General features: G+C 45.1%; 1 protein-coding gene across 12 annotated transcripts in view; it reads right to left on the minus strand.

Annotated features, from left to right (window-relative positions):
• The window catches only part of BLTP1 (bridge-like lipid transfer protein family member 1), a 1,988,102-nt gene that overhangs the window by 1,736,569 nt on the left and 226,477 nt on the right, over positions 1 to 25,056 (minus strand). For all 12 annotated transcript variants that reach the window (XM_085641559.1, XM_085641555.1, XM_085641564.1 and 9 more), the window contains 2 exons: positions 11,816 to 11,933; positions 5,515 to 5,670 (listed from right to left, as the gene is read on the minus strand). In XM_085641559.1, the coding sequence (XP_085497685.1) occupies positions 5,515 to 5,670; positions 11,816 to 11,933 (274 nt within the window). The remainder of the gene's footprint in view (positions 1 to 5,514; positions 5,671 to 11,815; positions 11,934 to 25,056) is intronic.

Below are 25,056 nucleotides of genomic sequence, written 5' to 3' on the forward strand. Positions count from 1 at the left end.
CTAGGAGCGGAGTATAGGACCCGGATGAGACGTCGGAACGCAGGACCGAGACCCATCCTCTCCAACACGTCCCCAAGGTAACCCCAGTCCACCGTATCAAAGGCTTTCTCAAAGTCTAAGAACAGCAGGGCTAGATACGGGGTGAGGCGGTGACGGTGTGCCAGAGCGAGATGGAGGCGACGTATGCAATGCCTAGTACCCCGGGCAGGCATGAAGCCGCATTGGTCAGGATGGACCAGCGTTTGTAAGTGGGGGCGAAGTCTCTGGGCTGCCACTGTGGCAAAAAGTTTGATCTCCGTATTAATGAGGGAGATAGGGCGGTAATCCGCGCAGGCAAGGGAGGGCGGCTGCATCTTCGGAAGGACTACGATAGTGGCCACGTCAGTCTCGAGCGGGAAAGACCCCGCCTCCATTACATGGTTGAACAACTCCACCAAGTGCGGAACCAGTGTGTCCCGGTAGGTCGCATAGTACTCTTGGGGTTAACTGTCGGGCCCTGGCGTTTTGCCGGAGCGCAACAGTGAAATGGCCCTGTGTATCTCCTCGGCTGTGATGGGGCGGTCAAGAGTTTTGGAATCCGTCTGGGAAAGGCAGGGCAACGGGGTCCCAGTGTCGGGCAGTATGGCCCCCAAGGAAGACCGGGGGGGTTCGGGCTGCGTAAAGTGTCGCGTAGTAGCCAGTGAATGTCTGAGCGATGGCCTGGTAGGTGACGTGATGAGCCCCCCCTTCACTACGGATCTCGGGAATGATGCGGTTGGCCCTGGGATAGGACACCAGGTTATGCAATAGTTTGCCGTTTTTGTCGCCCCAACCATACACGCAGGACCATTCTACTTAAAGGCTGGAATGAGCACAGTTTAACATCCGGTCCTACTTCCACTACTTGTATGGTGGGAAGGGTATTCAGACACTCCTAGGAGCGCCACTAAACCTATGGCTGGGCAATGAAGTTCACGTTGATGACTCTGGGAGTGGAGGGGACCTGGATGTGAAAAATTAGGAAACTTAAGGGGTTTAGGTCTTGGAACCTGCTGGGAATCTCCCGGGGGATCTCCTGGAAGACAGTGGTCTGAGGCCCTTATACTACCTTCAAGGGATGAGTTCCAACCAATACCTAAATATGCACAGTCACAACATGCTTGTAGGAAATTTGGCTTTTTTTGCAGTTGTTCACCCACTTTTTCCTCCTTTTCTTCGCTAGTAGATGTTGATTTTCGACTATGACAGTGCACTGAGGCCTGCTAATCAGACCTCAGTGCAAGTGCTCCTTCCTTCAAACAAAGTGATGTCTGATTGTTTCACTGTTGGTTAAGGACTTTAGCACACCTGTAAGTCCCTAGTAAATGGTAGCCCACCTAGCTAGAGCAGGGCTGAAGCATATCTTATGCCACCCTAAGGGAAACACAAATTCCCCACAGGCTACATAAGATGGTGCAAACCATGTATGAAAACATGACATAGCACACTCCTGTGTGTCATGTCGAAGACACTACATGGGCTATATGTAAGTCACCCCGTAATGTCCAGTTTCACTGCTGGATATTACAAGTGAGCAGTGAAGCCATCTTAAGGTATGTACTGGCCACTGGTCAAAACGCGTTTCCCAGCTATATAATGGCTTCACTAAAACCTATGGGATTTGAAATAAAACACCTCATATTAATAAACCCACACTGATTCCAGTGATGGATTTATTAATACCTACACTCAGAGAGTACCTTAGGGGTACTCCCTGAACCCTACTAGTCCTCTAGCGAGCTGGTTGACTGGCTCTGATCAGCCTGCCACCACAGACACGTTTCTGAGATCCTAGGAGGTCACATCCCTGCTCTTAGAGGTCAGAAACAATGCCTGCTCCGGCAGGAGGTGTTGTCAACTCCTCCATGCAGAATGACTGGTAATCAGCATATCAAAGAAGGAGGCTTCAAAGGCCTCCACTGCCTTTGGTATGTGACCCTGGTTTCCCCCAGACAGGGGAAATGCCACACCCTGCCCAGGGCCCATTTGGCACCAGGACAAGTGGGAAAATGAGCTACTTAGGTGTGTTCACCCTTTAGGTAGCCATCCTTAGGGGTGGTACTAGCCAAAGTGCAAATGACTAGGAAAATTCCACCATCTTGGTTCTTGGTAAATTTTGGTCCTCTGGATCCGGGTTATGCCCACTTCTAACAGGAAGAGGTCATATAGAGGGTGTAGTTACACTAAAGGTAGGTAGCCCATTGTCTTCTGCCTGACACTCCCATAAAATGCCCTTAAATACAGAATTAAAGGTGTCACCCCAATGCTAGGACCTCAAATTCAACGGACACAAAGAAGTAGTGGACAAAGAAAAGTGCTGACATGATAACAGAGGAGCAACTACTGACTTGGTGCCAACCCTGCCAGCCTGCCTGCTGCCTCCGACTACCGTGGAAGAACCGGACTTGTCCTGCCGCTGTGCAGACTCCAAGAAACCCAGAGGGCTGCCAGTGCTTTGCAAATCACCAGAGAACTCCCTTGGAGTAGAGGAGCTAATCCCTCGCAGCCATCCAGGCAGAGGTCGCGGTGAACCCACAGGTCAGATCTGTCCTCCCTGCATGTGTGGTGACACCAGGACCAACCATATCACGGTACTGGAACCCTGTATGCAAACAAGGTTTGTTTTGTCCAGCTCGGACACCAACACCAAGGGACTGCACGTTGAGGGAGTTCAGGCACCGTGAAACCCACATTTAGACTGGCCCGCTGTCCTGTTTGTCCCTTTTCTGCAGAACTGAGTCAAAGAGTGAGCCTCCGACTGATGCCACCCGACACATCAAAGAACCTCTGCACCCATGCCCCACAGCCCGAGGCTGACAGAGGCAACAGTGCCAAATGGGTCCTGAGACCCTCAAAAGTTGAGCCCACCCTTGGATTCGCCTGGACTGGATCCCCAGTCGCTGTGTGCAGCCTCTTATTGTAGGGACAGATTACAGTGAGTGTCTTCAGCAGCACGACCCCACAGGATAAAGCCCTACTGCACAGGAGCCCTCTGGCCTGAGTTTGAGTGGCCCAACAGTGTCCCTGCCTGGACAAGACCCTCAAGATCTGAGCCCCCCTTTGGGTTCACCAAGACTTGTCCTCCAGTCCTAGCTTGCAGACTCATTTTGACTGGACGAATCCCCATAGACTTAAACAGGATACCCGATGCCAAAACATACCTATGCACCCGGCCACCCGAGGTGACCTGCTGGTGCTTCCTTGGACCCCTCCCCATATCCACCTTAAGTCCAGGAGAAGAGTCCGGAAAGTTGCTGATAAGTAAGCTATTCCTGAAATGCAGGGGTGAGGTTCCTGGTAAATCTTGACAACATGATTCTGAAGGATTGTGTCAGCTTAAGCTGAGATCCCATCCGGGCATGACTGACGGCCTCTAGCAGAATCTGGGTTTTGTTATCATTGTGAAAAAGAAATGCTACCCAGTCTCATTCTTACCTTCTTGGGTTCACGATAGACTGTCTCAGAAAAGGTGATCGACATTACCGAAGAACGGAGGAAAGCCATCCTAAGGGACTTGCTTCCTCTTATACAACTGGTAAGAATTGAGAGTTTGCTCAGGTAAGAATTGAGAGTTTGCTTTCCTCACCATGGCAAGCAATTTTCATGGGACCTTCCGCTAGAAGATGCTCCAGAGGCTGAAGGTGTATCACCTCATGTACTCTGAAATTATCTCTATTTGCGACAATACCAGGACAAACATTCAGTGATAGCTAGACCTGTGACCAAGATCCAGAATTCAATGTCAGCTGATAGGTCTTCCTTCAGAAAAAGGTGGCCAGAAGATGAACAAAACTCCATACCAATTGCATTGCGCAAACTCATTTGTTGCATTCTTCTCAAAATGGCAACATCTTGGTGCCGAAATAGATCATCAGCACTGGGTGTTCCGGGTCCAAGATATTAGCAGAACTGGCCAAAGATAGCTGGCATTTCCTAACAGGATAGTAGGTGCCTGGAATCAAAATCTAGAGGAAGACTGTACCTCCAAACAACCAAAGGACTTCAGCAACTGGAAACTGATCATCAGATGTTTCAGTAGGTGACGGTCAGATGAGATCGGTTCAAAGTGGGTGTTTTGCATTCCAGCTTAACCATCAAATTGCAAGATGCTTCAGCTGTACCAGAAGATAAGCAACCAAAGACCGGTTTCGCCCTTATTAGGCCTCATCAGTCGGGTATAGCTTGGTTTTAGTGGCACAGTGTGCACAGGACCCAAGTCTAGGCATAATAACGTGAAGGATGAAATGCTTCAATTAATTTCAGCCACTGGTAATCACTCGGATCCACATCCCGGTCCATCGTTATTTTGCACACCATGTCACCTTAGTTTGGACCAAACCATATGTAAATCAGTCTTAACCGAGCTCTAATGTGAACAATTCAGCCTGAAATGCCAGGTTCTGAGTAATTACCAGAGGGTGAGATTAGTTCAAGCATTCTATCCATCATGTTTGAGTATGCTTCAGTGCGACACCCTAAGTGGGATGGGTATCCCCAGACATGGGTCTCGTGCACAGAGTGCCAGTGGGACCAAGGTATACGCGACTCATGAGCTCTAGTGAGGGTCTGCCTAATGGAAGACTTGGCCTGGCAGTTTGGGCTGGACACCTCCTATTAAAGAAATGTCCAAACCAATTTGCATATGTCTCGGTCCAAACTGAGGTCGAATGGTGTACAAAATAATGTTGGACCGGAATGCTGCCTTGTGTGTGGGATTATATCAAGCATTCCATCCATTACACTTTTGTATGCTTCTTCAAAGATATACATAGGACCACAGCTCTCTCTACAGGATCTATCCAACTGCATACTAACACGAGTGCAACACTTCATAAACCTCAAATATCTCTCCAATTCCAATGCGACCTTTGACCCTCCAAATTACTGCTACCTCTTCTCTGAAACACCATTACCCATTCCCAGTGAATCACTGCACTGGGCTACAAGAGGACGAGTGCTTGTGAAGCCGATTCATCATCACAGTGCAGCACCGCTCAACAATAGCCCTGTTCTTGTTCCAGGATTCAGCCAAATTTATAACATTTTATATATAAAATATCTGTTATGCTATGCTTTTCTACTCCTTGCAAATCACACAATTACCTTCCATATTTCTTAGCACATTAACACATTTACCTATTTAAAAAGATGTTTAGCATTTTTGGTAGGAATGCTATATTTTTTAATGAATTCCAATACGTTGCACCTATCTGATTATGCCGTCCCTCTTTATAAAATTACAGAAACAGTAAAGAATCCTGTAAATCAGCACAAGATGTGTTTGACATCATTCGAAAACAAATTAGTAGGGGCTGATATATTTGATCTTGAAGATCTGAAGGAATGCAAATAAAGCTCTCAAGTAATTCACTACAGAATAGGCTGGTAAGTACAAGTATACAGTAATGTATTTTATTTAAAGTTTTTAACAAGCATATTTCATATAACTGGGAGCTCACTTATAATTTGTTTGGAAACTTTAAATGAGGTTCTTACCATTCTCTTGCTGTTTTGTGGAACAATCAACCCAGTTATGCTGATTTGCCGCCCAAATCATTTCAAATTGATGGAACATTATTTTTAAATTCCAAGTGTAAGGCACAAATGAGAAAATGTCAGGGGCACTGTCACTGGACCAGTCTTGAATCAGATCTGAAAAAAGAAATTAGTCAGAAACTGTGAATTTCCCGTTACGAAAGGAAAAGGCGATCTTTCCCATTCAACTGAAAAAATCATATATATGATTCAAACTGCCTATATAATATACAGACTTTTTTTAAATAACCAACGCTAACTGAACAATTCACACACAAAAAATGCAGCCAGAGAGCCACAAAAGCATACTTTGAAGTACATAGTGTCACAGAGAATAAATAGGATTATGGTTGAAAGTAAGGCAATGTTATTAGTTAAGTAGGTAAGAGGGGTCTATTAATGTTGTCAAAAAAGAAAAGATTAAGGTACATTGGAGCTTAAGCTTAACCAATATTTAAAAAAATAAAAAAACACCAGGAAAGTGGATTCCCATGTAAACGTGAAGAGAAAAATTAAGTGAAATCTGATATTTATAATGGATTCAACAAAAAGCTCAAATTGTGGGCAATTAAAAAAAAGACAAACAGGTGCCTAATATTTATCATTCTGAGATTAATCACTTAAGAATAACCTAATAGTAATTAATACTCTTGAGAAATGTAAATGGAGCCATGGAAGGACAATTTAATACCTTACCTTTGAGTTGAGATAGCTGGGAATCCATTTTGCTTTAGCCCAGACTCACTAATAACTTGTCTTTGAGGCATTACTTGCAGTTCCTGTCACTGAAGAAAGACGCCGGTCTTTGGGCAGCACCAGCCTTCAATTAAGAAGGCCAGGCCTAGCGAGACAGCAGGGTCTTTGCACAGCATTGCCCTTAAGGGCTATTCTGTGGTCATGAATGATGAGTGCAAGAACTACATTGCCTGCACACTGCTGTAGTGCAGAATCCAGCAATGTATCTCTCCTCATGGCAACAGAAAAGACATTAGTCAAGCACCTACAGCCAGCAAACTGCAAGACAACCAAGAACACAACATTCTCCCATCATTCTTAAAGGAAGAACAATGCAACATGAACATTGGTGGACTGGGGAGGCTGAAGACCTGAAGATCGAAAGCCTCAATACCCGAGGCCTCAACCACCCTGTGAAATGCACTGCGATCCTTTCACTACTAAATAAATCTGGTGGGGACATTTTTCTTCTGCAGGAAACGCACCTACTACTGAGGTATATGGTTTGTATGCGCTCCCATCGCTTCTCTCCAATTTTGGTCCTCAAGCCCCGCTTTAAAAAAAAAAACTTAAAAAAAACGGTGATGCCATCCTGTTGGGAGCGAAATTCAAGTCAAAGTAGTCTCAACATTCTTAGAAGTGAAGGGGTGCTTGCTTGCGATTAGAATCCACTGGGGATCCACACATTTCACACTAGCTAGTATATACACCCCGAACATCCAACAAGAACACTTTTTCATTAAGGCCCTTCCTGACATACTGGCATCGCCCGATGCAGCAATCGTGGTGGGAGGTGACTTCAACCTGGTGATGGGCACAGTGCTAAATAGGTCATGCCTGCGTTCCGCTCAATCGGGGGACTTTTCGGGCCGAAGGCAGGTGCTGGCTGGTGGAAAATGGGCTCCACGACAGTTGGTGACGACAACACCAGGGGACTCGCGAATACACCTTTTACTCAGCGGCACACAAAGTATATGTGCGCCTAGAACACTTTTTAGCTTCATCCACGTTAGTCTCTAGATTGAGAGACACGACCATTGAGCCAAGATCCCTATCGGATCACGCAATGATCGCGGTCACGAAACAGGCTGATGCCGGACGACTGACCCCCTTACGATGGAGACTGAGAGAGAGTCTCCTACAATCTCAGACAGTTCTGTCCGATATGAGTGCAAAGCTAATAGAAAACCAATGTACAAACGACATACGAAACACCTCCCTGGCAGTAGTGTGGGAAATTTTAAAATTGGTAATGAGAGGGAAATTTATTGCAGTATCGGCAGCCGAGAACGGAGAGTGCTGGGAAAAGCATCAGATTTTACAACTGGAGGTGGCAGAGAAGGAATCCATCCGCAAACGGACTGGGGCACCAATGCTAGGACCTAGATAGGGCAAAGTATGCCCTCTTCAAGCTTAGACATAAATTTTATTCGAGCAGAGGCATAGAGGCAAGACGATGGCAACAGCAATTGCCTCGATTAAACGGCCTACCGGAGAGGAAGTGTCCTCAGACGCGCAGATAGTTGAGACATTTAAAACTTTCTGCCAAACCATGCACTCCGACACAGACCCTACAAATCAAGAGGCCCACACTTATCTTAAAGACAGCCCAGCTACCTGCCTTCAGCGATAGCGCGACTAAAAATGCAGAAAGCCCCAGGCCCAGACGGGTTCTCTGCAAAATTCTCCAAGGTCTTCTGCCGGAACTGGCACCACTTCTGTTGCCATTGTTAATTTCTTTCCTCAAGACTGGCGCACTCACGGACTCCATGATGAAAGCCTCAATATCAGTGATTCTCAAGCCCTCTAAAGATCCCAGCGAGTGTGGGTCATACCAACCTATTTCCTTACTTAACATTGCTGCGAAGCTCTTTGCTGGGTTCTTGGCAGCCCGGCTTAACCCAATGTTGGCTGGACTCTTGGACCCGGATCAAGCGGGTTTTATACCCACACGCCAGGGGGGCGATAATACAAAAAGACTCTTCCATCTCATGGATGGTATCCACAGATCGCACAAGGAAGCAATCCTCCTGTCAATCGGCACTTCAGGGACAAAATCGGACTACAAAGTGATAACATATTGGTATTTCACCCCGTCCCGCATTCACAGCTGATATAAAGATCACTCAGAGAGAAGTGCTAGAGGAGGTGCGGCTTAGCGGGCTCTCTAGAGCACTTAGTATGGCATTGTCCAAGGCTAGTTCGCTTCTGGGAGCTAATTTTGGACGAGACAAAGCATTCAACACCACATTTTCACATTTTTCCAGCATATACTTTCCCCTTGCCTCTGACTTTTCCCCCTACGCTTTCTGAGAGGGAGACAGATCGCATTAGCACTGCTGGAAGCGTGCCAGGTAATCTGAGCCCACTGGAGCACCACAAACATACCAGACCACACCGCATGACTACACAAACTATGGTTAATACTGGCCATGGAACTCATGTCCTTAGAGGCAGAGCACAAAGGAGAGACTTATGCCAAGCTTTGGGGCCCCTTTCTTCAGATCCTCTCGACAGACCGACGTGAGGTCACATGTCCCAAATACTTACAAATATTGCAAATTCTCCCAGGACACGGGGCAAAGGCCGTACCAATCCCACAGGTGGCGACCACAGACCAACAAACGTCCTAATCGGCGTACACTATCCATACGGTTAAGAGAGATAGATGACTAGTGCAGGAAAGGGGTGGTATTTTAGCCCTGGGGGTTGCTTCGTTGTTTTTCTAGGATGTTTTGTTGTATTATTTTTGATTAACACGATCCTAATATCGCTGCAAGCCTCCGGGTAAACGCTGCCAGCCACTAGTTGTAGGCACTCAGCTGTGTAAATGAAGCTATTGATCTCTTTGAATAAATAGAATGGTTCCATAAAAATAAGTTTTTGTTGTTTTTTGTTTTATTGTGCATGTTGTCAATACATCTTAGAATCATACATACAAATTCAGTACAATCCCATCCCACAACAAGAAAGATTTACATACCAACTTGCAGTACATATTTGTACATGTCCTTTAATATAATCAACATATCATACATCCCCCAACCATCCCCATAGGGACATCAGCCTTATCATCTACGCTTGTAGGTCCCAATCCACTCCCAGGTAGCACTTCATCCCCAGGTTTTTACATGTTCGAATAAGTCCGGGTTCCCCAGAAGATAGTTTGTGACAGGACTCCAAATATTTTTTGGCCTGGATGCAATCGGTAGTTCTTCAGCATATATATCCAACTGGTCTATGTAATATACTAAATCCTTAAACCACCCCTTTATCGTTGGTACAGTCCCCAAAATTACCCCACCCGGTTTGGCCAGCAAAAGCGACCAATTTGCGATAGCTAGATTGGATTTTGGACAGCAGCCCTAGCAGACATACCTGTGACGTGCAGGACACCCTCTCCATAGTCATCTGCGTTATAATTTGTGTCACCTTGCCCCAAAATTTGGCCACACATCTGCAACCCCAAGCGAGGTGCAAAAAGTCCACATTCTCCACCCCACAACATACACAGCAAGAGTCATCAGGCAGGCCAAATTGGTACAGGCACTCTGGCGTATAATACATTTGTTGCAAATACTTAAAATGTATTATTCGCAAGTTACAGTTTGCGGTTAGGTGCCCTGTCAATGTGCAACACGTAACCCAGTCATCCCACACCATCGATGCATCTAGCACAGCATTCCATTTTTCAAACGCTCCAGACATTATCATTGGATTTTCAGTTAGAGAAGCGTTGTAGAGCCGTGCTATCAAGCTTTTTCTGTCTTCCGTGGACAATAGTACCCCAAGTGTCCGTAGCACCCTTGGCTCATCTCGATACTCAAGATACACTGCCGAATTGCAGCTCTCAGTCTAACATACGCAAACCCCAGCATAGCCATATAGTGTTTCTTTCCAGTTAGGGCACCAAGGTTATGAATTTCTCGCCGGGGTATAAATCACCCAGCGTGGTGATTCCAGCCTTCGTCAGGGAGTCCAGTGGGATTCGCTCCTGAGCCACTGAAATATCAGGGTGAGCCTCCAGTGGCAATACCAGCGCATACAAGTAGTCCCTTCCAGCCCTCACCCGCAACACCTTCCATGCCCTACCTGTGCAGGTTACAGAGTTAATAACCTTTCTAGACTTGAGGGGTTGTTCACAAAGCACAGCCACCGAAAGCGGGGTCTGGAATAATCGTCCGATTCAACAGCAAGATGCGGCAAGAATTTCTGCGGGTAATGCCAGTAATGCGCAAAGTAGGCCTGGGCGCACAGGTACTACAGACGCATGTCTGGCGCCTCAAAACCACCCCGCTCGAATGGCAGTGTCAGAATTTCCCAACCACATCGTGAATTTTTCCCTGCCCATACCAGCGTCGTCAAGCATGCCTGAAATGATTTGAAAAAAGTTTTGGTCAGTATTATAGGTATATTCGTGAACAGATATAAGAATTTAAGTAGCACAGACATTTTAATTAACGCAATTCAATCTGCCAGAGACAACGGGAGATGCATCCACCTTGATACCTGTTCCGTCAGCTGCGCGATTGCCGGTCCATAATTCATTTGCACAACAACCTCTGGATCTCTGTGCACCCATAACCCAAGATACTTCACAGCCTCCATTTCCCATTTCAGCGGGAACTCTGATTCACAGACCGTAGTACACTGTGTGAGTGGCAGTATAACCGACTTGTCCCAGTCAATATTGAGACCCGAGTACCAGCCAAACTTCACATATTCGTGAAGCAGTGGGTTGAGATTCAGCTCTGGCTCCCACACATGCAACAGCATATCATCAACAGAGATATGGCAAGCGGGCGCAGTCAAACCCCAATGCCGCCTGTTTATGCAACTGTCTAATTTTACAAGCTAAGGGCTCAAGCACCAGGAAGAAGAGCATAGGCGACATACCAGAGATCAGTGGCCATCCACATGCTTAATCCAGATAAGTAAGTCTGGACATACTCTCAACAGAAAAGTCTGCTTCCAGGTCTATATAAAAATGTTGTGGGCAGAATGTTAGTTTGAGTACTCTTTTGAGACTGCCAAAAACCACTTTGTGTAGTATGGAGTCAGGAACACGACATCAGATGTTAGAGAGGGAGCAGATAGAGAAGGGTTCGCTACAGATGATTCGGACTGCTGGGCTGCCGAAGCACGTGGTGAGATAGTCATGATGGCAATCACATGCTAAGCCTAGAAAGAATTGAGCAACACATTTCAGCCTGGAATGCATCTACTCACCAGCAGTTCCTCTAAAGCATAATTTCTAACGCCCTTAACAGAGGAATCATTGAATCTCTTGTGAGGATTGGGCTGACGCAGTTGGGGCACATAAGAATAGTCAGCTCTTAACTTTGGAACACTACAGAGGAGGCTAGTCCACCTCAGTGGTAGATACTATTACAAATTTTTATGTACATTACATTAAAGGGTAACAAACTTTTATGCTTCGTATTTGTCGAAGGCCTTTTCTTTTAAATGTACATATGAAATCCTTAACTAGAGAACCATTAAAAAAAAAATCCTTTGGGGAAATTACCTGTAAAGAAGCTTTTTTGGGCAAAGATGAAGTGGTATGTTGCTTTGTAAACCTCTAGCTCACACTGCCAACTTTGAGGCATGTTCCAAATCCGTGGATAGCTGGCATTTATCTGGAACTGAAGAAAGAAGAGATATTTTACAATGTTATAATATGAAACAAGGGGTACTGCATTAGTATATTTAACTAAGCGTCCTACACAGCGTTTTACCAATGCTACTGCCTCTTAATATGTCAACTACATGTGGTTCTTTTTAAGTCTAAGTAGCAAGGAGAACACCATTCTACAATTTGCTTGCTGGTCTGCACTCCGTCCTAGTCCTGCATATTTTTATTACATTAGACGCTGTCCTCAATAAAAAAAAAACATGTAAAATATGATTAAATTCCCATGGTTCATTGATTACTTCATTTTTATAAAAACTGACTTCCCAAGGAGAACCTCTATGACGTTGCAATTTATGTTGCACCATTTAAAAACATTTTCAGCATTTTGTGTGTGGCATGGCCCATTGACAGACAAAGTTACATGTACACAAAGGTCAGTACAGATAAATTAGGAGAAGCATCACATACTCTTAACACTTCTTCAGTATCCTCTAGGCAGATATTGATCAAGAATCTCTTGCATTTACTTCCAATTGAAATCACAGCATTTGTGTTCTACCCCAGGTCAAAGCCACTTTGCATTTTGCCAATAGTAATCCTATCACTGTGAACTTCCTGTATGCCTTAGAATTACCCTTCAAATAGCCTAACCGTGTGATTAGTGGGGTCCTATCCATGTTGGATTCTATCATTTTTGCAAATTGCTTTGTGTACTGGTATTCAGAATGCACCAATGGGCAGACACTCTAATGTTAAGCGGATAAAGTCTGTTTCAAGTATGAGTCACTTCCCAAACTTTAAAGTTGTATCAAATCCCATTTTTAAGTGACAGCAGTGCATAATAGACTCCATGTATGGTTTTGTAATGTGTAGGTCTATGTTGTCCATTAGGAAATACCTTCTTAGTTTGTTGGCAGCAGTATACCCATTATGTATTTGTATGTTAGGTCTTCGGTCTAACTCCCATTTCTTGTTTATGTACTTGTTTTCTATTTTTATGTTATTTAACATCTTATTTAACATCTTATGATACACACTCATTATCAATTTAGTAGTAGGGGACTGGAGGTAACTGCATTGTGTAAAGTCCAATCTGGAGATTCTGTAGAAGTTGGAAACAGCTCATGTATCGTGTCTTGCAATCAGTATAATAGCATATTTGAGGGTGTTGCTGAAGTCCTGTCCTTGAATGTCTGTAGTGTAATGTATTTATTATCTATACCTATATCCCATAAATTATATATCTATAGGTTTGGTAACTGTTTCATAACATGAGGTTCCACTGAAAGTGGGATCCTAAGTTTTCTATGCAAGTCTAGCTATGGCAAGTGCTATACAGCCATTGGCTTTGGAAGCTTATTCCGTTTTTCAACCAGCATTTCTATATTTCTCATACTGGTACCATAATTCTCTCTCAGTACTGCTTCCATGTCCCAATGATATTCTATGCCCAGATACCTAACTGGAGTGATCTGCCACTTTTTAAGGCACTCTAACGCGGGTTGCATTGTTTTTTTCCTGTGCGTGACATCATTAATGTTTAGACAAGATAATTTGCCCAAATCACCTTCCATATTGGATTTTTCCTCCTATTACGTTCAGATTAAATTAATGGTCTTTGAGCATAAGTTGAACATCATCAAATTGCAGTGATATATATATATTTAGTATTCTCCACATTATATGCCATTGAGTGAGTGATTCTCTCTAAGGATGACTGCCAGCACTTCTATAGCAAGGGCAAAGAGCAAGAGAGACAGAGGATTACCCTTGTCCTGATCTTGCTATCTGTATTCTTCTGGAGGTTTGTTATGGACTATAAAGTTCGGGATGGCACTGGCATATAGTAGTCTTATCCAGCTGATTATCCTCTTATCCATACCCAAACCTTCCAACAATGTAAAGAAGAACACTGCAGCTGCTTTAAACTCTAGGTTAATCTGGTTTGTTATGGCAAACAATGTTCTTAAGGTATCTGCCATAGATCTCCTCGGTAGAAAGTCAGATTGAAATGGCAATACTAGGCCTCACATCTGTATAAGGAGCTCACTTGTCACCATTTAAGCTAAGATTTCAGTTTCCACATTTATCAGGGACAGCGGCTTGTAAGAGCCACAATTGTACTTTGGTTCGCCTGGCTTAACCAATGTGATCACTGTTACTTCTTGTACCTTTAAGAGGTGCCACTTTTTTTTGTAATTGCTCAAATATAAACACCATGTACGCAATAGTTATAGAGCGATGCCACTAAACACACAATTTTCTATCTCCGAGCTGTGAAAGTATATATATATATACCAATCATATTATTGGACAAGACAGTCATTTATTTACATGGATACATAGAGCTCTCCTGGACATCACTAGGAAACCTCTGATAAAATTAACCTTGACGGGAAAACAACCTCAAAGGCTACTCACTGACAAAAAATGGGAGAAAATTATAGCCTATCCTTACACGGTTTCAAGAAACATGAAATTAAAGAATATCCAGTTGAATATACATAGGGCAAATCTTTCGCCCCAAATATTACACAGACTGTACAATATAGTGCCACTGAGCTGCCCCGTTGTAGATCGGAATATGCCAGATTCTGGTACATGCTATTGCCATGCCCAGTCATTTCCAACTACTGGCTAGAAAATACCAATTTCTAAAACTAATCAGAGATAGACAAAATTTAATGAGTGTAGACCCTAGTCTGCTGGGGCTCTTTGGTCGCGCCCATAAAGATAAAGCCAGTTGTAGATTTCTGGTTCTAGAATTACTAGTGGCTAAACTAATGATATCCATGGCATTGAAATGCACCACAGCACAGCTAATTACAAACGGGTAACAGAGTTAAAGAAATGGTCAAAAGAAGAGTAATTTTTGCTTCTTAAAGAGGAAATGGAAAGGCCAGAGGAAGATGCACCCCTCAAAACATTAGGATGGAGTGCCAGAAAAGATTATTCCTGTCATAAGAAAATATGATAAACCCCCACAGACTCTCCTCATATTTACATGAATACCTCCATGTCGATATTCACATGGGTCATATACTCCAATTAGACACTAGAACCTGACTGCACATATAAAGTATATGTTACATTATTCTCCAATATGAATATATATCATGTAATGATGTACAGTACAAGTACACATTGTTTACCTAAACGGAATACAAAATAGCTTGAGAGGTGGAGGAGTAACACATGTACATGTCCATTTCCTCTCCATATTCTTTACAAAAGTCCGAAAATGCAGAAGGAACATATGCACACCAGTTAATCTAGAGGAAATTAAAGGAGCAGTCAATGACCTAAAGAATGTTAAGACACAATGAAGTGACATTTGTTAGTCCAGCCACACAAATGGAGTAGCATTTTTTATAGGGAGAAATAAGGGAATGTTGGGTAGTAGGAATTTGTCTATTTCCAGAACCCTAAATTTTCCTCACCGAATTTGCATTGGAAGTGATATGCACCACCGTAGCGCACTGACGTCAGTTTCTTTGTGTGACTTTCCACGCCAGAAGCGCGGAGCCACGAACAACACTGACCTCTGGTGTGGAAAACTAAGGCCATGAAAGGGGAACAGCCTTAACCCTAGAAATCTGCTTGCAGAGTGGGGAGGATGGGTGGGTCGGTAAGGAATCTGCAGCTAGATAGAGTCTCTAACAGATAAGGCATTACCAAAGATAAGTAACTTGTTCACCTGATAAAGACTTCTAGCCGCAGATTTCTTACCTTAGCATGGATACCAAAGCAAAAGCCCCCTGGAGGTGGGTCTACGAAAGAATTTCACACAAGTGTCCTGCCGGATCGAATGGGCAAAGTGCCCATCCCTATGGATAGGACTGTCCAGGCAGTAGCACTTTGTAAACGTGTGCAGAGACGCCCACGTTGCTGCCTGGCAGAAGCCCAGGACCGGAACTCTGTGTGCTAACACAGTGGTCGCAGCTTTTACGTTGGTGGAATGAGCATGCAAACACTTATGGGGTTGTTTTTTACCCAATGTTTTAATCCAGAGCACAATCCATTGGGAGATGGTTAGTTACTGCACGGCCTTCACTTTTTTGGCGCCGACATAAGCCACGAAGAGTTGATTGTCTACCCAGAATGGTTTTAATTGGTGAACGTAGAATGATAATGCTCTCCTCTCCCTTGGAGGGCTCAGTTGGAGTGTAACAGATAGGCAAAGTGACAGACTGGCCTACTTGGAATGGGGTGACTACCTTTGGCAAGAAGGATGCTCGAGTCCGAAGGAACAGTTTGTTGTGGAAAAAAGAGATGAAGGGAGGCTGAGGACAGTGCCACCAGAAAGGCAGTCTTGATGGTGAGGAGCCGAAAAGATCAAGAATGAAGCGGCTCAGAGGGAGTGCACATTAAGAAAGTAAGAACCAATTTAAGGTCCCATTGAGGCATAACAAACGTGGTGTAGACCTTTAAGAAACCTATTTACAATAGTGGACTTGTAGGAAGAGGCCAAATCTGGCAGTCACAGAAAGACAGAGATGGCAGATAAACTACCCTCCAACTACCCTTCAAAGTGCCCAGTGAAGAGCCCTAATGGGTTAAGATAAGAATAAACAAAAGAACCTACCTGGGAAAGGGGAGCAGATAAGGGATCAATCCATTTTCCAGCACACCATGCCACAAATGTATTCCAAGACCAGCATATACAGTCTTGGTAGCGGTACACCGGGCTGCCAAGATAACATTGCAGACTTTGGGCAGAAGGTTGAAAGCTGTCAACTGTCGCTGCTCAATCTCCACGCATGAAGGAGGAGCGTTGTCAGGTTCGGATGGAGAACCCTCCCATGCTTCTGCAACAGAAGATCCTCATGAAGTGGCAGCCTGATCGGAGGACAGAAGGCAATGCTAAACAGCTCGGGACATGCAACTCTACCAGCCCAGTCCAGAGCCACAAGGATGACTGGAGTCTGGTTGTTCCTGATCTTCTTGAGAACTCTGGGCAGGAGTGGTATTGGTGGAAAGGCGTACAGGAGGCCTGAGCTCCACTAGAGACAAAAAGCGCCGCAGAGCAAGTGCCACCTTGGAAACTCCAGCACACAAAACTGTTGACATTGCTCATTCTTAGTGATAGCAAAGAGATCTAACCAAAGTTCTGACCACTGATGAAAGAGACCTTGTACCACCTACGGATGGATACGCCATTTGTGATCCGCTAGGCATCTTCGGCTGAATTTGTCCGCTCTGGCATTCAGAGAGCCCGCTGTGTGTTAAGCCACCAGGGAAATCCAATGACATTCCAGCCATGTCCAGAGATGCAGGGCCACTTGGCAAAGGGTCTACGATCCCACTCTGTCCTGTTTGTTGCAGTACCACATGACGGTGGTGTTGTCTGTGAACACCTGCATTAGCCTTCCCTTGACTTAGGGTAGAAAGGGTTTCAATGCCAGTCAGATCACCCGGACCTCCAACAGGTTGAAGTGGAGTCCGGATTCCACCAGATATGAGAGTCCTTTAATCTCCACCTATCCTAGATGGCCGCCCTATCCCAGGAGTGATGCATCTGTCACTACGATGAGATCTGGTTGGGGAAGAGAGAGGGGTTTGCCGCTGGCCCAGTCGCGGTTAGTTAACCACCACTGCAGATCTTTTGCCGTTCCTTACGAGATCCGGACCCTGTAGATGAGAGTCCTGTGATGCTATGCCCACAGGAACTTCAAGTCCCAATGTAGAGCTTGCATATATATGGAGGCAGGCGTGTGTCACTGGAAGGATGCAAGAGGCCATGAGTCCCAGCAGCCTAAGAGTCAGTTTACCCAAATCCAGGATAAAGGCTGAAACATTAGTATCATAGCCCACATATCCTGTACTTGCCGTTCGGGAGAATAGGCCCGAAATTGCAACCTGTTCAGAACAGCTTCAATGGAAGGGAGCATCTGAGAATGAATCCGGTGCAACTTTGGCATGTTGAGTGGTAAGCAGATTACTTTTGTCTGTATTGTAAGTTAAATGAAAAAGAACCACGCAGTGATAATATATAAAAAATACTTCTATTATTTCACAACACTCACTAACAGATTGTTATATCTCCTACCTGCAGATATCAACACAACACACAAGAATACTTCAAAGGCAATCAGGTAGGTAGCACAAAATACAGTGGTCTCCAGGGGAGACCAAACCATATTCTAAACAAATTAATTTGAACTGCAAGGGAGAGCAGGACTTAAATCAGAAGACCCAGAGGAGCCGGGGACACAATGAACCACCAAAGGTAAGTACCCAGGAACCCACGGAGGCTGTGTGCAGAGTGGGAACACAGCTGCTTGCTCAATGGTAGCCAAGGGAGGTCACTGTTGCAGTTTTGCACAAGGACCCTTCCCAGAGGACCCAGAAGAATTCCCTTGGAGGATGAAAGGTTGGAGAGCCACTCCACCTGTAAATGCCCCAGGAACAAGGTTACCTACGCCAAGGAAGCCAGGTGCATAGTGGTGAACAGATGTCGGAAGCCTCCATAGGCAACAATGGAAGACTTAGAAGAAAATGCTTCTGGAGAAGATGGTGAAGAAGTCCGGTTGAATCCAAGGGTGGATTCTGGAAGAGGAGAACCTGCAAGCAGAGCGGACAGAGTCTATGCCACTCTGGAGTGACCTGTAGGCACGAAGACACAATGCCCACCAATGTCGGGAGGTTCCGAAGAGTCAACTGTTACCTTGTAGCTGCAGCTGTGAGGGCCAGGCGCCGTGCACAAGCTTTCCCAGGTCGGATGTCAGTGACTAAGTGGTCGATGGCAGGTGGAAGCACCAAGCCTTGGTAGCTGCAAATGGCGCAGAAGACGGAAAAGGAGCAACGTTGGAACCAGCCAAGTCCAAAGGACCCTCCGACAACAGGATAGTCAGAGCAGGCCCAGAGCAAGCAGGGGAGCACACTGAAGCAGCATAAGACTCTTAGGAGAACCCACAGGCCAAAGTCACAGGAGTCATAAGCGGACCTCGAGCAGCTCACCAAAGATGAAGGCCCACAATGCAGAAGATGCGGTGAGGACACTGATCTTGGAGGGAACCAGATGGCAGAAATAAAAAAATTTAACAATGGCGTCAATGACTATGAGCAGTGCAATCAAGTGGTTGAGTCGCAGTACCTCATAACTTGAGAAGAATTCTTCAAAGAAAAACAACTTGCGGGGGCGTGGCTTGGACGGCAATGGGTGTAGACGCCTGAATCCAGCGCTCCGCCAAACCTGGGAGCGAGCAACAAAAAGAACACGCAAGAGCCGATCGTTTGAGGTAAAGAAACACACCGAAAGGCGTCGGAAAGACCAAGGAAGAAAGTGACCCGGACACAAACAGCTTACCTAAGGTTAGTGCTGGGGGCCTCCCGTGGAGAACACAGAGGCAACGGAAGCCATAGTAGGAGACTCTGGTGGGGAATACACTCGCTCAGTTTCAGAACGAAACTGAATCCATAGAAGGGGGCCGCCATCTTCGGTCTGACTGACTGATAAACAACTCGGATTGAAAAAAGAACTAGCTGGTGTGAGACTGGGGGAAAAGAAACACAAGGTAGATTGCTGCAGAGCGGGTGCGTTTGAACAGCTTTGGAAAACGCGCTCAATCGCAAGTGCGGGTGAGATCAACGAAAAGCCATTGACAATGCAAGTTACCAAAGATAGCCGTAAGTGGCAAAAATGAAAGTAAAATCATCAATGCGAGCCGCCATTACAGATTGGGAAGCAGCACAGCAGTAAATAAAGCAGCGAGTACAGTATAAGGGAAGCGCCTTCAGCGCCACACAGCAATAAAGGGAGGCAACACCAAAAGAGTTTCTTTTTACTTTAATAATGGCAGTACTGACTTAGCGGGTGAACTTGTGAAAAAGGAAAAAAAAAGGCAAGCCCAATAGAGAGAGACCTGGCGAAAGCGTCGACACAGCCTGACCCGACATACAGCCACAGCAAGCGGTACACACCCGGCAATGACACGCAAACTACGGAGGGAGTAAAGACCTCAAAAGCTCCAATCACTAGCACTCGCTCATGGTACAGAGGCGCAAATGACAACAAAAGAAACGAACAGCAGAGGAACCAACAAGTCAGGGGTGGACAAATTACGCGGTCTCAGGAAATCCCAACATACAACCGAAACCAGAAGGAGATGATTATGCACAACATGAGTAAGAGGAGCATAACTCAGTGGGGTGCATAATGTGGAATTAATCAAGCAATTAGGCTAGACAAAGGGTAACAAGAAGACAAGAGGGGGAGGGTTGCTGGCCGAGCCAGGGGCACACACGAAAGCGCAGTGTTGACCGGTGTTTAGGGGGGGGGGGGGGGGGGGGGTAGTTGGAAGTTTTGGCACCTTATGCCTCCTAGGGCAGCATGCCCTTAATTTGTGGTTGTTTGCTGTAATTCTGAGACCTGCAACATTCTTCTCTACCTCTCGGTACGTTTGCATTCCTCAACGCCGCCGTACCTCCGGGTTGACGGCACAGGGCTGTGTGATCCGACATAAATCCAACTGTGTTCTTCGCGGCCGGCCCGCAGGGTTGTAGGCTCTCTGCTGTGTACCGGAAAGTTTAAATAAAGGTCTTTAAAAAAAAAAAAAAAAAAGAAGACAAGAGGGTAACAACAAAAACATCACCAACCCTATCAACAAGCCACACAGTTCTTCGGAATAAGATATAGGCTGACAGCGGATACGGCCACTACTGTGCCCAACACAGAGTAGTGAAGAATAATATCCATTAACCAATAACCAAGCAACAAGAGAGACTATCACCATACGCAGATCAGGCGGCATAACCCAAGAACAAAAGGAGGTCTTGCGTTGATAGGGGCAAGTACAGACTACAAGGGCAGAGGCCAACAACAGCTCAACGCAACCAACACAGCAACTCGGTGGGGACACAAGAAAGCTAACCATAGAGCGGAAAGTGAGAGGAAGGCTCAGCCTACAACAAGAGAGGAGAGGGCTAACAGTCATGGCTGGCACTGACGGGAAAATTACGCAGAAGTCAAAAAAGAACAAGAGTGACACTCTTGACTCCCCTATCAAACAAAGACCGGATATCAACAGCACGCTGGACATGATCCTGAAAAAACTGGCGGACGTCCACGACCTAGCAAAATCGACTAAACAAACTACTGATGCTATTCAGCTGGAACTGGCTGCGGTCAGAGCTGGTATCCACGCGGCGAACAATAGACTAACGGAAGTAGAGCAGAGGGTGAGCGATATAGAAGATGGTGAACAAAAGGTAACCAAGACTCTGTTAGAACTATCCAAAACTACTGCAATACTTCGAAGACAAACAGCAAAACTAGACGATCGTAACAGGAGGGGGAACATTAGAATACTAGGGGTCGCCGAGGGAGAAGAGGAGAAAAGCGGGTCGTGCATCGCCTTTATACAAGACATGAGCCCTAAAATTACTAACATTACCTCCCCTTTGACCTAGACAAGGTCTACAGAGTACCAGCCTACAAAACCTCAAATAAGGCAATCCCACGCCCCATAATATGCAAACCTCTCCGATTACAACACACGGAAGCCATCTTCGCAGTGGCCAGGAAAAAACAGACTATGCAGTGGAACGGCCAAAAAACAATCCTCACCCAAGACTACTCCAAACCCACAGTGGACTTAAGGAAAGGATTTCTGGCCCAGCGAGACAATTTAAGGAAGGAAAACATCATTTTCTCATTCATAGGCCCTACAAAGTTCAGAATCACTGACAAAGGCAGAACACACTTCTTTGAAGACCCCAAAGAACTGACAAGGTACCTACAAGGTCCCACACAGCAAGAAATGGAAACCTCTCAAGCAAGCACAAGCAAGGGGAGAGCCTCGCCAGATCTAAGAGAGGAATGAAGGAATGTACAAAATCTCAGAACTGTCTATGCAGGCAGTCTCTGAACCTTGGATATACCTCTACTTTAATACACACGATCTACCTCAGACAGGACCTTAACCTCACATTATCTACCTCGAATGGCTGAACCAGACCCAGGAAAGAAACCTGGAACTTAAAATCGCCCCAACGCAAACAGTTGAAGAGATCAGGGTAGCGACAGTAACAGAGCGCGCTAACCAAACAAAACAGTCGATGAGACAAAGAACATATATACGAGAACACTATAATCACTGATATCCTTTTTAAGAACATTTCTACAGGAATGTATAAGTGTGAATGTAGTAACCATGAGTGTACACCCGTAGTGATCAATAGGGGTTATAGTGTGCTAGACAAGACACATAGAAGCAGTTAGGTTGGGGAAAGTAACTATATAGATGCTCTGGCGTACACAACCATAGTGTTCCAGGGGAAGCGGAGCCGGATCTTTGCTGTCGCATGTCCAGAATTCTATGTGTAGGAACTGGGGGGTGGGAGGTTGGGGGGAGGTTTTAGTGTCTTTTGTGTTATGTTAGTAATGTATGTCAGGTACACCTGCTTTGATTCTACCCACTGCACTCTATCCTTTCTAAACCTTTCTCTCTACACTTTTGCATGCAAGGGAGGGAACGTTATTAGGTCTTGGGAGGGAGCAATGTTGAGGGCCCAACAGGGGGCGACACAGTTAGCACACACCCACTGTCCCAAAGGGGGAGGAGCAATACCGAACAGAAAGTAAAAATGACATTGGGTAAACAACCAACACCCAGCATAATACATTGGCAATAGACAGTCTGAAAACCCTAATGTCCAACATAAAGATAGTCTCCCTAAATGTTAAAGGTCTCAACCACCCAGTTAAAAGAAAAAAAATTCTAGATTACCTAGATAAAACTAAAACAGATATCTTCCTCCTACAGGAGACCAGACTATCCCTTGATGATGCAGAACGGATTAGGGCGAGATGAGTCGGACAGATGGCCTGTTCTCCAGCCATAGGAAAGAAACGGGGTGTGATCACTTTGATATATAACAACTCCAAAATAAGTATAGAAGAACAAAAAAGCGATGAGGAAGGGAGAACACTGTTGACGCATCTGAAAAGGGGGGGAAGAAAACATACATGTAGTCAACATCTACAGCCCAAACTCTGATGATTCCGATTTTTGGGAGGGCATCTCAAAAAGGCTGGAGACACTCCAACAAAATGACCTAACAGTGGTGGCAGGCGACTTCAATATAGCGTTAGATTACACTCTAGACAGACAATCACAGTGCCACTCACTACCCCCAAGTGCATACACTGTATTAAAAAATGTATGTACCAGGTATAATCTTAAAGCCCCATGGCGGCTACAACACCCGGACACAAGAGATTACACTTTTTATTCCAACCCACACAACTCACACAGCAGAATAGATTACATACTAATCACAGGAACACACACCCACTTAATAGAACACACAGACATTGCCACGAGAACTGTCTCAGACCACTCCTGCATTAGCCTACTGTTGTGAGGGCGCCACAATGAGGATCACCCACGTAGATGGAGATTCAATAGTGATGTCTTGTCAGACCAACAGAGTCAAAATAGAGGAGGCCATTAAAGAATACATTAGGTTTAATGTCACTGCAGACACAGATCCTAAAACCATGTGGGACGCATTAAAAGCCACAATTAGGGGGACAATTATGGACATTAAAGCCAAGATTAACAGAAATGCGAAGGCACAGTTGGGACAACTGGAAAAGGATATCCAAAGATTAGAAGCAATCCATATCTCAGACTCAAAGAACGCATGTGCACTCACAGAACTCACAAAGAAAAAATACGAATTCAATAGAATTTTCAGCGAAAGAGCTGGAATGTGGATAAACAAATTTAAAGCAGTAAACCTACGCGAGGCCAACAAAGCGGGAAAGCTCCTGGCCTCTTACCTAAAACATAGACAAAGACAGCATACCATCTCATCAATCACAGACTCACAAAATATCACACACACAAGACATAAGGAAATACTACGAACATTTAGTGAATTTTATCAAGATCTCAATAAAAAAGATCAAACGCTGGACGAAAGTGGTTGCACCGAGTACCTAGACAGACTAAACCTCCAGAAGATAACACCAGAAGAAGCACACACTTTAGGACGGGAGATAAGCTCAACTGAAATTGATATGGCATTAAAGTCTCTAAAAGATAACAAGGCACCCGGGCCAGATGGATACACAGCCACCTTTTATAAGACTTTCTTAACTCACTTAATACCTACTATGAAAAAAGTATTTAACCACTGCGAGGGGGCGGGGTTGGTCTCACGTACCATGTCCGAAGCAAATATAATAGTTATCCCTAAGGAAGGCAAAAACAATCAGTTGCCCCAAAACTACAGGCCTATCTCTCGGATTAACGTTGATTGCAAGATATACGCAAAAATTCTGGCAACAAGGCTTAATAAGGTACTACCACAACTGATAAGTAACACACAAGTTGGATTCCTCAAGACACGCATGTCACATGATAACACCAGACTCCTGTGCCATATACAAGATAGTGTCGCCAAGTCCGACAAACAAGCGGTGACCATCACACTAGACGCAGAGAAAGCGTTTGATAGGGTATCGTGGCACTTCCTAGAACAGTGCATGCGGACTTTCAACCTGGGGAACTCTTTCATGCGTAAAGTTATGGCACTATACGAAAAGCCCAGTGCTCGTATCGTAGTCAATGGGGCTGTCTCAGAGCCCTTCACCCTGCAGCGAGGGACAAGGCAAGGTTGCCCCCTGTCTCCTTTGCTGTTCCTACTAGCTCCAGAACCACTGATTAGGGACATCAAGGCCAATGAAGTGATGAAAGGGGTCACCATCAATGAGGTCACAATCAAACTAGCCGCATATGCGGATGACATTCTCGTTGTCACAGAAAGCCCTAAATCCTCTATCACGTCCCTCATGGAATCCATAGATAAGTACTCAGCCCTCTCCGGTTATAAGCTAAACAAAGACAAATCAGACAATAAACCACTCAATATACACACCACGAGAGATATACTGGGAGATTCGGGCCTTGCCTGGCAAACTGGTTTCGTAAAATACCTGGGTATATACTTTGCGAATGACCTCAAAAACACACTGGAACAAAATGAAAAACTAATGCTGGACAAGACAAAGATGCTGTTGGAGGGCTGGTCGCCCAAATTCATAACATGGTGGGGGAGGATAGAGACAGTAAAGATGATGGTCACCCCAATGGTCAACTATCTGGTAAATATGCTCCCTCTAA

Source organism: Triturus cristatus, chromosome 2_2 (assembly GCF_964204655.1).
Source record: "Triturus cristatus chromosome 2_2, aTriCri1.1, whole genome shotgun sequence".
Taxonomy (NCBI): Eukaryota; Metazoa; Chordata; class Amphibia; order Caudata; family Salamandridae; genus Triturus; species Triturus cristatus.